Genomic DNA, 15,951 nt, shown 5'->3' with positions numbered 1-15,951 from the left:
TTATATCTTAGGTTAGGATTTATTTTACAGGTAAATTTGTTATTATTTTAACTAGGTAACTATTAAATAGTTCTTAACTATTTAATAGCTATTGTACCTGGTTAAAATAATTACAAAGTTGCCTGTAAAATAAATATTAATCCTAAAATAGCTATAATATAATTATAATTTATATTGTAGCTATATTAGGATTTATTTTACAGGTAAGTATTTAGCTTTAAATAGGAATCATTTATTTAATAAGAGTTAATTAATTTCGTTAGATGTAAATTATATTTAAGTTAGGGGGGTGTTAGTATTAGGGTTAGACTTAGCTTTAGGGGTTAATACATTTATTATAGTAGCGGTGAGGTCCGCTCGGCAGATTAGGGGTTAATAATTGAAGGTAGGTGTCGGCGATGTTAGGGAGGGCAGATTAGGGGTTAATACTATTTATGATAGGGTTAGTGAGGCGGATTAGGGGTTAATAACTTTATTATAGTAGCGCTCAGGTCCGCTCGGCAGATTAGGGGTTAATAAGTGTAGGCAGGTGTCGGCGACGTTGAGGGGGGCAGATTAGGGGTTAATAAATATAATATAGGGGTCGGCGATGTTAGGGCAGCAGATTAGGGGTACATAGGGATAACGTAGGTTGCGGCGGTTTACGGAGCGGCAGATTAGGGGTTAAAAAAAATATGCAGGTGTCAGCGATAGCGGGGGCGGCAGATTAGGGGTTAATAAGTGTAAGGTTAGGGGTGTTTAGACTCGGGGTACATGTTAGAGTGTTAGGTGCAGACGTAGGAAGTGTTTCCCCATAGGAAACAATGGGGCTGCGTTAGGAGCTGAACGCTGCTTTTTTGCAGGTGTTAGGTTTTTTTTCAGCTCAAACAGCCCCATTGTTTTCTATGGGAGAATCGTGCACGAGCACGTTTTTGAGGCCGGCCGCGTCCGTAAGCAACTCTGGTATCGAGAGTTGCATTTGCGGTAAAAATGCTCTACGCTCCTTTTTTGGAGCCTAACGCAGCATTTGATTAAACTCTCGATACCAGAGTTAAATTTATGGTGCGGCCAGAAAAAAGCCCGCGGAGCGTTAACAGCCCTTTTACCGCCAAACTCCAAATCTAGGCCCAGGTATTCTTAGTTGAAAACTTAACCTAGGAGGTTCATATGCTAATTTCTTAGACCTTGAAGGCCACCTCTTTTCAGAATGCATTTTAACAGTTTTTCACCACTAGAGGGTGTTAGTTCACGTATTTCATATAGATAACACTGTGCTCGTGCACGTGAAGTAATCTGGGAGCAGGCACTGATTGGCTAAACTGCAAGTCTGTCAAAAGAACTGAAATAAAGGGGCAGTTTGCAGAGGCTTAGATACAAGATAATCACAGAGGTAAAAAGTATATTAATATAACTGTGTTGGTTATGCAAAACTGGGGAATGGGTAATAATAAAGGGATGATCTATCTTTTAAAACAATAACAATTCTGGTGTAGACTGTCCCTTTAAAATTTGTCAGGAATGTCCCTTTAAAACTGTTATTTTAACTCTTTACAGAATCTGCATTTTATACTGGACGCCGCCAACTTGTAGCATATAGTTTTTTGCGCAGTTAACAGATAAATATAAGCTCCAAGATGATGGTGCCCAGGGTGAAGATGCAGCGCTTCACTAACTGATAATTTTAAGTGGTTAACCCGAGCTCTGAAGTTCCGCTATCCCTATAAGCTTAGCTCCTTTGAAGAACAGCATAGTGATAAAGGCTCAGCAGTGTGCACATGTTTTGAGCACTAACATAGTAACAAACATTGTTGCAAACGTTTCTACAAAGGATACCAAGAGAAAAAGATAGTACAGGCAAACACTATTAAAAGTGAATAATGAAAGTTTCATTTGTACTTCCCTTTAAGGAGCCAGTAAGAAAACTAAGAAGCACTATTATACAATTTTTATCATACAAAAATCTTTATATATAGACATGTGCATAGGCGTTGCTGCAGGGGGTTAATCCTCGCCCCCCGTGTGCCCCCCCCCCCCCCCCCCCCGGGTGATGGCATAAGGGATTGGGATGCCGGGACATTTCCCGGTGGGCCACAACAACAGGGGATCAGACTGGCTACAAGAAGGAGGGAGCAAACTCACACTTGTGAACCTGCCTATTATTTTCTGTGAGGCTGCCATATAGACTGGGAAAAGTGATAATTAGAGAATACCCTTTATAACTTATAAGTGACAACTCTCTAAGGTCATTTTAATTCTTTTGAGTCTTTGTGGGTAGAGAATTCGGAGCGCAGCACAGATCATGAATATTTAGCATTTAGGTTAAGCACCGCTCCTTTAAACTGCTTAACAGAAACGTGTAGAACAGCGGCAGTTCCAGAGGCACCAGCTGCCCTGAATCTGCAACAAAGCCCAGTGCTCTGTCCATTGCAATGAGACTAGTAAGAGATGGATAAAGAAGATTAAAAAATAATTAAAAGGTTGATTGGTTGTTGTAGGACATGTGATCCACCAATAGTAGCAGCCACAACTTTCCTATTTATTTATGGTGACCTTTATTATCACCTAGAAATGTTATGATCTAAAACCATCCTTGTGTGTGAGACAACGTAACATGCAAACTTGTGAAACACTCCTGAACAAATGTTTATTCCTAAAGGGATGGTTCTACGCAATAACATTTGTCTGTGCAAAAGCCAATCACAAAGCTGAATATCACAGGTGCAGGAAAACCTTATTTATGTGTTTGTTTGTTTATTTTTTTGTTAATTTGCATATTCACTTAAAGGGATATGAAACTCAATTGTTTTCTTTAACGATTCAGATAGAGCCCGCAATTTTAAGCAACTTTCTAATTTACTCCTATTATCAATTTTTCTTCGTTCTCTTGGTATCTTTATTTGAAAAGCAGACATGTATAAGCTTACTAGCCGGCCCATTTTTAATTCAACACCTGCTAATTGGTGGCAAAATGTAAGAAAAAATGTGGGTTCCATATTCCTTTAACCACTTCACAACAGGCCGTTAAGGACGGAGTGGAACGTCCTACCTTACACGGCGTCCTGCAGGAATCAGAATGTAGCAGTGTAGGCAGCCCTCCATGATCCAATCCCGGCCTTACAATCATGTGATCACATCGAAAGTCACGTGATTTCATTTTTTACTAATATTGTTGGATGTTAACACTATAGCGCCGGCACAAAGGGGATAATTATTTATTTGTCTATTTATTTGTTTGTACACTTGTATATTACTTTTCTAACTAAAACCTTCTATCCCTTTACTGCCCTCTTTTCCTCTCTCTTTTCTCTAAGTCACAACCTTTGCAAATCCAGGGCAGATGGCACCTTAGACGTTTCAGCAGTGCTACGCTAATGAATGGGAGTATATAGCAAACCCCAGCACCCTCCTTGAAACTGCCACTGCTGTGCTATAAAATCCTGGGATGATTAAATCTACTCTTATTTTCTAGGTGGACCATTACTCTGCACAGTCCCTTTTCAAAATGATTTCTTTAACAACAGAGGCTGATGCTATTTTAGGTCTGTGACTTTTAAGAATGTGCTATGTACTGAGTTGCAAATGACTATGTAAATGGTTTGCTGAGGGCAGTGCCTTTTTTCATGAGAAATATATCATTTTTATTTATATTTTCTACTGTACATAGGTTAAATATTAATGAAGGTTTATTCGCTGTTCTGCTTTGCGTACACAACAAACACGAGCAGGCATGGAACGGTGCTGGCTGACGCTCTATTTCATTTACTTGAAAATGTACGACTAGTTTGTTATTTTTTTTTACACCTTGGCAAAATGTCGCATTTTCCTTTTGGCTTTTCCATTTTTTGTTTTTGTGTTCTATCAGCTTGTAGTTGTGTTTGTAAAAAGGTGGCTCATTTGTGGATATAGAATATTCCAATTATTTATATTATAACATTTACAGTTTTACAAAATACTGTAATATAAAAATAAATAGACTGTTCATGGCATAATCTTTTCTCTTATAACTTATACTATCTTAAAAACAAGGCTCGTGCTGTGAGATTCTTTATGATGTCTATTACTATTTTATCCTGCTTGAAATATCAATGCCCTGGACACACTGTGATCTTAGTAGGAACTGACACATTAACATGTCACTGTGTTAAGGTGAAAAAGATTCTGATGTTCCCTATCACTGGAGCTGGAAGCTGAATTCATCTCCATATGTTTGCTCAATACCCAAGGCAGATTTCAGCAAAATGTCCTCTTGAAAGTCAGATGGGCAGCAACAGGACATGAGGCCACCCTCCCCCTGGCACCATTAATAACACACTGTTTCACCTCTCTGGTCCTGATGATAATACAACATACGTGGTGTTACCGAAAACATACTGCTAGGTCTAACTCTGCTGCTCCTCCTTGGTGTCTCTCCCTGATTTTACTGAAAACACACTGCTCCTCCTTCCTGTTCTTCATGATAACACACTACTCCTCCTTCCTGTTCTTCATGATAACACACTGCTCCTCTACCCCGTCTTAATGGCAACACACTGCTCCTTCTTCCTGTTCTTAATGATAACACACTGCTCCTCTACCCGGTCTTAATGGCAACACACTGCTCCTATACCCAGTCTTAATGATAGCACACTCCTCCTTCCTGTTCTTAATGATAACACACTCCTCCTTCCTGTTCTTCATGATAACACACTGCTCCTCTACCCGGTCTTAATGGCAACACACTGCTCCTCCTTCCTGTTCTTCATGATAACACACTGCTCCTCTACCCTGTCTTAACGATAACACACTGCTCCTCTACCCGGTCTTAATGATGACACACTACTCCTCCTTCCTGTTCTTCATGATAACCCGGTCTTAATGGCAGCACACTGCTCCTCCTTCTTGTTCTTAATGATAACACACTGCTCCTCTACCCGGTCTTAATAATAACACACTGCTCCTCTACCCAGTCTTAATAAGACCGGGTAGAGGAGCAGTGTGTTATCATTAAGACTGGGGAGGAGTAGTGTGTTATCATGAAGAACAGGAAGGAGGAGCAGTGTGTTATCATTAATACTGGATAGAGGAGCAGTGTGTTATTATTAAGACTGGGTAGAGGAGCAGTGTGTTATCATTAAGACTGGATAGAGGAGTAGTGTGTGATCATTAAGACCGGGTAGAGGAGCAGTGTGTTATCATTAAGACTGGATAGAGGAGTAGTGTGTGATCATTAAGACCGGGTAGAGGAGCAGTGTATAATCATTAACCCCTTAAGGACCAGCGACGTACCATGTATGTCACTGGCCTTTTTTTGGGACTTGATTGTTTTATAGCACGGTCTTGCCACCAGCGTTCAGACTGCTCTATTCCACAAAGAATGCTGGAGGGAGGGCATTAATAGCGTGTTCTTGCTAGATTTGTGCTATTATGTCCTGAAAAAACCCTTAACGACCAGTGACATACAGGGTACATTGTGGTCATTAAGGGGTTAAGAACAAGAAGGAGGAGCAGTGTGTTGCCATTAAGACCAGATTATCATGAAGAACAGGAAGGAGGAGCAGTGTGTTATCACACGTATCTTCTTACCTGTCCTTAATGATAACACACATCTCCTCTACCTGGTGTTTTTTTATAACACACTACTCCTCCTTCCTGTTCTTAATGATAACACACTGACCTCTACCCAGTCTTAATGATAACACACTGCTCCTCCCTGTTCTTAATGATAACACACTGTGCCTCTACCTGGTCTTAATGATAACACACTGCTACAGGATTCAAGCATAAACAAGGGGATTTCCCACAGTACTCGACTACGTATAAGAGTAAACGGCTCCTGGTAGCCACCCCCGCAAACGGATACTAAGCCGGCAACTTTCAGGTACCCCTCTCATATGTTAGTGTGATCCAATACTCGTCAGAGCAAGATCAACTGCATATGAGAGTGAACTGTTCACTTCTTCTACAGCAATTCCTGCTTGATATCACCAACTACTTATCCATTTCTTTGACCGGTCATTGTTGATATTATTATCTTGTCTGTCTATATAGACCTGTTTTATTTGGCAGCAAGTACCTTTGTTTAATTTGGCAGCAAGTCTTACTGTATTTTACATTATTGTATACTGGACGTCCAGTCAGTTAGCATTTTATTGTATTAATTTTATTTTAGTTTTTAATTTACATATTTATACATAGGTATTCTTAGCTCTATTTAGAGCACTGCAACTGCAATTGTTACCGCAAATTTTTATCTAGGATTAGCCTGGTACTAGTGTATAGGATAGTTATAAATACCTACCTATTGTAATTTGCTTATTCGAGCTCATCCTTAGAGTTAGGCTATATAATTGTATCCACCTTGACACTAGATACTACATGTGTTTTCTCATTTAGGATTTTATGACTTTTTACTCCCTATTGTAATAAATAAATGTGTAGGTTTTATATTATATTTGACCTCTGTCTTTGTTTCAATAGTATTTAGCCTTCTAACTATATTAAATACCACTTGTGGATACATTCCATTTATATTTGATCATTGTTACTTTTAAATATCACTTGAAATTATAAAATATATTTCCCATCTCTTATTTGGGTGTATTGACTCCCTCATACTATACTGAGAATTACTCATCTATTTTGTGATCACCTACCTTAGCTGTTAGCCCCAGTACTATTCTCTTTGTTCTTAAAGGGACACTTAACACCTGATAAAAATAATTTAAAAGAATGTTTTCTTATGAATTCAAATCAAGTAACCACTACTGTCTGCTTTATTTGTTCAGCTTACCCCAAAGTGTTGAAAATAATTGATTTGTAGATGAATGCTAATAAGGTGCTTGATTGTCCCATGTAAGGTGCCATATTAGAACGCACGTTACACTGGGGCACAACAGTCATGTGACTCAATGCAGAGTCACATGGCACGCACTTCATATCTCCCTATAATGTATGCATGCATATAGGAAACACAGCAGCAGCAGCACTCAATATTATGCAGACAGAGCTTGTGCTGCAGTTTAGTTACTGAAATAAAATATTTTATTATTATGCTTTTCTATGTAAAAAAAAGCTTACTTTTCAAACATTACCACTCTGACATTCCTAACGGCTAGATTTAGAGTTTGGCGGTAGCCGTCAAAACCAGCGTTAGAGGCTCCTAACGCTGGTTTTGGGCTACCGCTGGTATTTAGAGTCAGTCATTAAAGGGTCTAACGCTCACTTTACAGCCGCGACTTTTCCATACCGCAGATCACCTTACGTCAATTGCGTATCCTATCTTTTCAATGGGATCTTCCTAACGCTGGTATTTAGAGTCGTGGCTGAAGCGAGCGTTAGAAATCTTACGACAAGACTCCAGCCGCAGAAAAAAGTCAGTAGTTAAGAGCTTTCTGGGCTAACGCCGGTTTATAAAGCTCTTAACTACTGTGCTCTAAAGTACACTAACACCCATAAACTACCTATGTACCCCTAAACCGAGGTCCCCCCACATCGCCGCCACTCTATTAAATTTTTTTAACCCCTAATCTGCCGACCGCACGCCGCTGCCACCTACATTATCCCTATGAACCCCTAATCTGCTGCCCCTAACACCGCCGACCCCTATATTATATTTATTAACCCCTAATCTGCCGCCCCCGCTATCGCTGACCCCTGCATATTATTATTAACCCCTAATCTGCCGCTCCGTACACCGCTGCCACCTACATTATAGCTATGTACCCCTAATCTGCTGCGCCTAACACCGCCGACCCCTATATTATATTTATTAACCCCTAATCTGCCCCCATCACCATCGCCTCCACCTGCCTACACTTATTAACCCCTAATCTGCCGAGCGGACCGCACTGCTACTATAATAAAGTTATTAACCCCTAATCCACCTCACTCCCGCATCAATAACCCTATAATAAATAGTATTAACCCCTAATCTGCCCTCCCTAACATCGCCGACACCTAACTTCAAGTATTAACCCCTAATCTGCCGATCGGAGCTCACCGCTATTCTAATACATTTTTTGACCCCTAAAGCTAAGTCTAACCCTAACACCCCCCTAAGTTAAATATAATTTAAATCTAACGAAATAAATTAACTATTATTAAATAAATTATTCCTATTTAAAGCTAAATACTTACCTGTAAAATAAACCCTAATATAGCTACAATATAAATTATAATTATATTGTAGCTATTTTAGGGTTAATATTTATTTTACAGGTAACTTTGTATTTATTTTAACCAGGTACAATAGCTATTAAATAGTTAATAACTATTTAATAGTTACCTAGTTAAAATAATTACAAAATTACCTGTAAAATAAATCCTAACCTAAGTTACAATTAAACCTAACACTACACTATCAATAAATTAATTAAATAAAATACCTACAATTATCTACAATTAAACCTAACACTACACTATCAATAAATAAATTAAATAAAATTCCTACAAATAAATACAATTAAATAAACTAACTAAAGTACAAAAAATAAAAAAGAACTAAGTTACAAAAAATAAAAAAATATTTACAAACATAAGAAAAATATTACAACAATTTTAAACTAATTACACCTACTCTAAGCCCCCTAATAAAATAACAAAGACCCCCAAAATAAATAAATGCCATACCCTATTCTAAATTACAAAAGTTCAAAGCTCTTTTACCTTACCAGCCCTTAAAAGGGCCCTTTGCGGGGCATGCCCCAAAGAATTCAGCTCTTTTGCCTGTAAAAAAAAACATACAATACCCCCCCCCCAACATTACAACCCACCACCCACATACCCCTAATCTAACCCAAACCCCCCTTAAATAAACCTAACACTAAGCCCCTGAAGATCTTCCTACCTTGTCTTCACCATGCCAGGTATCACCGATCGTTCCAGGCTCCAAAATCTTCATCCAAGCCCAAGCGGGGGCTGGCGATCCATAATCCGGCGGCTGAAGAGGTCCAGAAGAGGCTCCGAAGTCTTCATCCTATTCGGGAAGAAGAGGCGATCCGGACCGGCAACCATCTTGATCCAAGCGGCATCTTCTATCTTCATCCGATGACGACCGGCTCCATCTTGAAGACCTCCACCGCGAACCCATCTTCTTCTTCCGACGACTTCCCGACGAATGACGGTTCCTTTAAGGGACGTCATCCAAGATGGCGTCCCTCGAATTCCGATTGGCTGATAGGATTCTATCAGCCAATCGGAATTAAGGTAGGAAAATTCTGATTGGCTGATGGAATCAGCCAATCAGAATCAAGTTCAATCCGTTCAATCAGAATCTTCTTCCCGGATAGGATGAAGACTTCGGAGCCTCTTCTGGACCTCTTCAGCCGCCGGATTATGGATCGCCAGCCCCCGCTTGGGCTTGGATGAAGATTTTGGAGCCTGGAACGATCGGTGATACCTGGCATGGTGAAGACAAGGTAGGCAGATCTTCAGGGGCTTAGTGTTAGGTTTATTTAAGGAGGGTTTGGGGTAGATTAGGGGTATGTGGGTGGTGGGTTGTAATGTTGGGGGGGGGGGTATTGTATGTTTTTTTTTACAGGCAAAAGAGCTGAATTCTTTGGGGCATGCCCCGCAAAGGGCCCTTTTAAGGGCTGGTAAGGTAAAAGAGCTTTGAACTTTTGTAATTTAGAATAGGGTAGGGCATTTATTTATTTTGGGGGTCTTTGTTATTTTATTAGGGGGCTTAGAGTAGGTGTAATTAGTTTAAAATTGTTGCAATATTTTTCTTATGTTTGTACATATTTTTTTATTTTTTGTAACTTAGTTCTTTTTTATTTTTTGTACTTTAGTTAGTTTATTTAATTGTATTTATTTGTAGGAATTTTATTTAATTTATTTATTGATAGTGTAGTGTTAGGTTTAATTGTAGATAATTGTAGGTATTTTATTTAATTAATTTATTGATAGTGTAGTGTTAGGTTTAATTGTAACTTAGGTTAGGATTTATTTTACAGGTAATTTGTAATTATTTTAACTAGGTAGCTATTAAATAGTTCTTAACTATTTAATAGCTATTGTACCTGGTTAAAATAAATACAAAGTTGCCTGTAAAATAAATATTAATCCTAAAATAGCTACAATATAATTATAATTTATATTGTAGCTATATTAGGGTTTATTTTACAGGTATTTAGATTTAAATAGGAATAATTTATTTAATAAGAGTTAATTTATTTCGTTAGATTTAAATTATATTTAACTTAGGGGGGTGTTAGTGTTAGGGTTAGACTTAGCTTTAGGGGTTAATACATTTATTATAGTAGCGGTGAGCTCCGATCGGCAGATTAGGGGTTAATTATTGTAGGTAGCTGGCGGCGACGTTGTGGGGGGCAGATTAGGGGTTAATAAATATAATATAGGGGTCGGCGGTGTTAGGGGCAGCAGATTAGGGGTACATAGGTATAATGTAGGTAGCGGCGGTATACGGAGCGGCAGATTAGGGGTTAAAAAAAATATGCAGGTGTCAGCGATAGCGGGGGCGGCAGATTAGAGGTTAATAAGTTAGGGGTGTTTAGACTCGGGGTACATGTTAGGGTGTTAGGTGCAGACATAGGAAGTGTTTCCCCATAGAAAACAATGGGGCTGCGTTAGGAGCTGAACGCTGCTTTTTTGCAGGTGTTAGGTTTTTTTTCAGCTCAAACTGCCCCATTGTTTTCTATGGGGGTATCGTGCACGAGCACGTTTTTGAAGCTGGCCGCGTCCGTAAGCACCGCTGGTATATAGAGTTGCAGTGGCGTTAAATTATGCTCTACGCTCCCTTTTTGGAGCCTAACGCACTGAAAACCCAGCCCTTCTGTGAACTCTAAATACCAGCGGTATTTAAAAGGTGCGGGAGAAAAAAAGCACGCGTAGCTAATGCACCCCTTTGGCCGTAGAACTCTAAATCTAGGCATAAGTGTGCACTGTAAATGCACGGCACTCGGCAGGGTTATAAATGTAAATCTGACAAGCTACAGTCTCCAGTCTGGAGAGGGAGGGGCCGAGGGGAGAGAGAGAGCAGAGAGACTCCAGTCCGTGGGAGAAAAGACTGAATAACTCATGAGGCAAATACTTTTTCCTGGAGATTTGTTCAATACAATATTTTATTTTCATACATCTACATTACAAATATACAGTAATATATGTATATTTGTAATGTAGATGTATGAAAATAAAACTAAAAATTGTATTGAACAAATCTCCAGGAAAAAGTATTTACAGCATGAGTTATTCAGTCTTTTCTCCTAGGGACTGGAGTCTCTCTGCTCTCTCTCCCCCCTCGGCCCCTCTCCAGACCGGAGCTTGTCAGATTTACATTTATAACCCTGCCAAGTGCCGTGCATTTACAGTGCACACTTAGGAATGTCAGAGTGGTAATGTTTGAAAAGTAAGCTTTTTTTTACATAGAAAAGCATAATAATAAAATGTTTTATTTCAGTAACTAAACTGCAGCACAAGCTCTGTCTGCATAATATTGAGTGCTGCTGCTGTGCTGGCTTATCCCCCACTATTAACATTTGGAGAATATGTGCTTAATCACTAGGTAAAAGAATGAAGTCTAAATCCTATGCAGTGCACTAAAACAGAGCCTTTAAAATTCAGACCCCCCAGTACAATAGCTCCTTAAAAACAATTCACCCCTTAATCACCATAATCCAAAACCCTTAAACTCATTCTCAAATCTTAATCATGTCCCCTAAACAGCCATGCATCCCAACCCCCCCCCCATGCAATTAACCCCTTTGTTTGCAATAGCAGTGAGGATACTAGGCTTTCAGGTACTGGTAATGTTGTAGATTAGATTTAGCTATGCATCATTACATAACAATTCATTATTTTATTTATTATTTTTAAAGCGTATAATCATATCAATATTTTTTGAGGGGGCACAGCATTCCATTTGGTTGGGCATTGCCCCCCAATGCCCCCCCTTGGAGTCGACCCTGCTCCTGTGCTGGTAAAATATGGCGGCATACATAGCTGCATCAAGCCCTGGATATGTATACTATAAGAAACAATTTTCTTGAAATGTTTTGTGTAAGCTGAAGCTACAGCATAAAGAGCTGTACTCGGTTTTTTATTATTATTCAGTAGAAGTTAGTTTACATGATTTTTTGCAGTCAAGTGTTTAATGTCCCTTTAATGATAACACACTACTCTTCTACCCGGTCTTAATGGCAATACACTGCTCCTCCTTCCTATTCTTAATGATAACACACTGCTCCTCCTTCCTGTTCTTAATAATAACACACTACTCCTCCTTCCTGATCTTAATGATAACACACTGCTCCTCTACCCGGTCTTAATGGCAATACACTGCTCCTCCTTCCTATTCTTAATGATAACACACTGCTCCTCCTTCCTGTTCTTAATAATAACATAATACTCCTCCTTCCTGATCTTAATCATAACACACTTCTCCTCCTTCCTGTTCTTAATGATAGCATACTGCCCCTCTTTCTTGTTCGTAATGATAACACACTGCTCCTCCTTCCTGTTCCTGTTCTTAATGATAACACACTGCTCCTTCCTGATCTTAATCATAACACACTACTCCTCCTTCCTGTTCTTAATGCTAGCACACTGCCCCTCCTTCTTGTTCTTAATGATAACACACTGCTCCTCTACCCAGTCTTAATGATAACACACTGCTCCTCCCTGTTCTTAATGATAACACACTGCTCCTCCCTGTTCTTAATGATAACACACTGTTCCTCTACCTGGTCTTAATGATAACACACTGCTCCTCTACCCGGTCTTAATGGCAACACACTGCTCCTCCTTCCTGTTCTTAATAATAACATACTACTCCTCCTTCCTGATCTTAATCATAACACACTTCTCCTCCTTCCTGTTCTTAATGATAGCATACTGACCCTCTTTCTTGTTCGTAATGATAACACACTACTCCTCCTTCCTGTTCTTCATGATAACCCCGTCTTAATGGCAACACACTGCTCCTCCTTCCTGTTCTTAATGATAACACACTGCTTCTCTACCCGGTCTTAATGATAAGACACTACTCCTATACCCCGTCTTAATGATAACACACTACTCTTCTACCCAGTCTTAATGATAACACACTACTCCTCCTTCATGTTCTTCATAATAACACACTACTCCTCTACCCAGTCTTAATGCTAACACACTACTCCTCTACCCAGTCTTAATGATAACACACTACTCCTCCTTCTTGTTCTTCATGATAACACACTACTCCTCTACCCAGTCTTAATGATAACACACTACTCCTCCTTCCTGTTCTTCATGATAACCTGGTCTTAATGGCAACACACTGCTCCTCCTTCCTGTTCTTAATGATAACACACTGCTCCTCTACCCGGTCTTAATGATAACACACTACTCCTATACCCAGTCTTAATGATAACACACTGCTCCTCTACCCAGTCTTAATGATAACACACTGCTCCTCCTTCCTGTTCTTTGTGATAACACACTTCTCCTCTACCCCGTCTTAATGATAACACAGTGCTCCTCTACCCGGTCTTATTGATAACACACTGCTCCTCCTTCCTGTTCTTAATGATAACACACTGCTCCTCTACCTAGTCTTAATGATAACACACTGCTCCTCCTTCCTGTTCTTAATGATAACACACTGCTCCTCTACCTTGTCTTAATGATAACATACTGCTCCTCTACCCGGTCTTAATGGCAACACACTGCTCCTCCTTCGTGTTCTTAATAATAACACACTGCTCTTCCTTCCTGTTCTTAATAATAACACACTACTCCTCCTTCCTGTTCTTAATTATAACACACTACTCCTCCTTCCTGTTCTTAATTATGGCACACCGCCCCTCCTTCTTGTTCTTAATGATAACACATTGCTCCTCCTTCCTGTTCTTAATGATAACACACTACTCCTCCTTCATGTTAATAATGATAACACACTACTCCTCCTTCCTGTTCTTAATGATAAGACACTACTCCTCCTTCTTGTTCTTAATAATAACACACTACTCCTCCTTCTTGTTCTTAATGATAACACACTGCTCCTCCTTCTTGTTTTTAATGATAACACATTGCTCCTCCTTCCTGTTCTTAATGATAACACACTACTCCTCCTTCATGTTAATAATGATAACACACTACTCCTCCTTCCTGTTCTTAATAATAACACACTGCTCCTCCTTCTTGTTCTTAAGTATAACACACTGCTCCTCCTTCTTGTTCTTAATGATAACACACTGCTCCTCCTTCTTGTTTTTAATGATAACACACTACTCCTCCTTCTTGTTTTTAATGATAACACACTACTCCTCCTTCCTGTTCCTAATGATAACACACTACTACTCCTTCCTGTTCTTAATGATAACACACTACTCCTCCTTCCTGTTCTTAATGATAACACACTACTCCTCTACCTGGTCTTAATGACAACACACTTCTCCTCCTTCCTGATATCACTGGTATCACAATGCTCCTTCCCTCCATCCTGAATAATAGCACCATTTTTCCTCTCAAAATATAATATATTACTTCATGTTCCCTCTGATAATTTTTTTGTATGGATTGTATCCCCTCTCCCCCTGTATATTTATTTACTAAATCATTCCAACACCCATCCTCAACTCACATTTTAAGAATCGTAATTTCGTTTTTTGCTGCTCTCCTCACTTTCCTGCCATCCTTTTTCAGGAACTTTTTGCACACAAAGAAACGGTCCGTCTGCATCTCTCTGGCGAGACAGATCTCACAGAACTCCTTCCTGACAGACAAACAAAAAATGCCAAGAACAATGGATAGACATCGACATTTAGGAAAAAACTAACAGTAAGAGGTAAACAAGAAAAAATGTAAAGGCTTGAACGTGGGACAGTGATACTCACGCACATAACAGCTGACCAATCTCATATTTATCTGTGATGTCGGAGAAACAGTTGTAAGTTTTCTCATTGCGAGAGCTGATACAACCAAAAGGCATGGCCACTGCAAAGAGAAAGAAGTGCAACGTGGGTAGAAATATAAAAAGGAAGAAATGAAGCAGAATTAAACTAGGTAGGAATATAAGTTGAAGGAAGGAATAGTTAACATGACAAAGGATATTAACAAGAGCATAGAATTAAAGTGATTGTAAACTTTCTTTAATTGCTGCACAGTGTATACAAATAGTATCCAAAATAGGGGCACTTTCATTCATTACATTTTTCTAAAAAACTTTATTGATAAAATATTAAAGGGACAGTCTAGGCCAAAATAAACTTTCATGATTCAGATAGAGCATGTAATTTTTAACAATTTTCCAATTTACTTTTATCACCAATTTTGCTTTGTTCTCTTGGTATTCTTAGTTGAAAGCTTAACCTAGGAGGTTCATATGCTAATTTCTTAGACCTTGAAGCCCACCTCTTTCAGATTGCATTTTAACAGTTTTTCACCACTAGAGGATGTTAGTTCACGTATTTCATATAGATAACACTGTGCTCGTGCACGTGAAGTTATCTGGGAGTAGGCACTAATTGGCTAGACTGCAAGTCTGTCAAAAGAACTGAAAAAAGGGGCAGTTTGCAGAGGCTTAGATACAAGATAATCACAGAGGTTAAAAGTATATTATTATAACTGTGTTGATTATGCAAAACTGGGAAATGGGTAATAAAGGGATTATCTATCTTTTAAAACAATAAAAATTCTGGTGTAGACTGTCCCTTTAAGCGTTTTGTGTAGGTAAACATACCTCCGTTCCTCCGCCCGCATCTCATCCTTCATCTAGCTGAGTGATGACGAATCCGGCTTCATCCTATCATTGCGTGTCCCACAAGCTGGACGCCATATGGGGCACACAACGATTGGATGAAGCCAGATTTGTCATTGCTCAGCTAGATGAAGGATGAGATGTGGGCAAAGGAACGGCGGTATGTTTACCTTCACAAAATGGTAAATATTTTACTGCATCTTAGAAATATATAATGAATAAAAGTGCCCCTGTTTTGCAGACTATTTGTATATACTGTGCAGCAATTAAAGAAAGTTTACAGTCAGTTTAAATAGAAT

At 39.2% G+C, this 15,951-nt stretch overlaps 1 protein-coding gene across 1 annotated transcript in view; it reads right to left on the bottom strand.

Moving 5' to 3' along the window:
• Window positions 1-15,951, bottom strand: part of LOC128643216 (caM kinase-like vesicle-associated protein) — a 401,315-nt gene that overhangs the window by 225,508 nt on the left and 159,856 nt on the right. The window contains exons 2-3 of the mRNA XM_053696201.1: window positions 14,790-14,889; window positions 14,537-14,668 (exon numbers count right to left, since the gene is read on the bottom strand). Of these exons, the coding sequence (XP_053552176.1) occupies window positions 14,537-14,668; window positions 14,790-14,884 (227 nt within the window). The 5' untranslated portion in view covers window positions 14,885-14,889. The remainder of the gene's footprint in view (window positions 1-14,536; window positions 14,669-14,789; window positions 14,890-15,951) is intronic.

The sequence above is a fragment of the Bombina bombina genome, chromosome 12, assembly GCF_027579735.1.
Source record: "Bombina bombina isolate aBomBom1 chromosome 12, aBomBom1.pri, whole genome shotgun sequence".
Lineage (NCBI taxonomy): Eukaryota > Metazoa > Chordata > Amphibia > Anura > Bombinatoridae > Bombina > Bombina bombina.
Note: the sequence above shows the minus strand (reverse complement) of the source record. Positions and strands in the feature narration are given on the sequence as shown.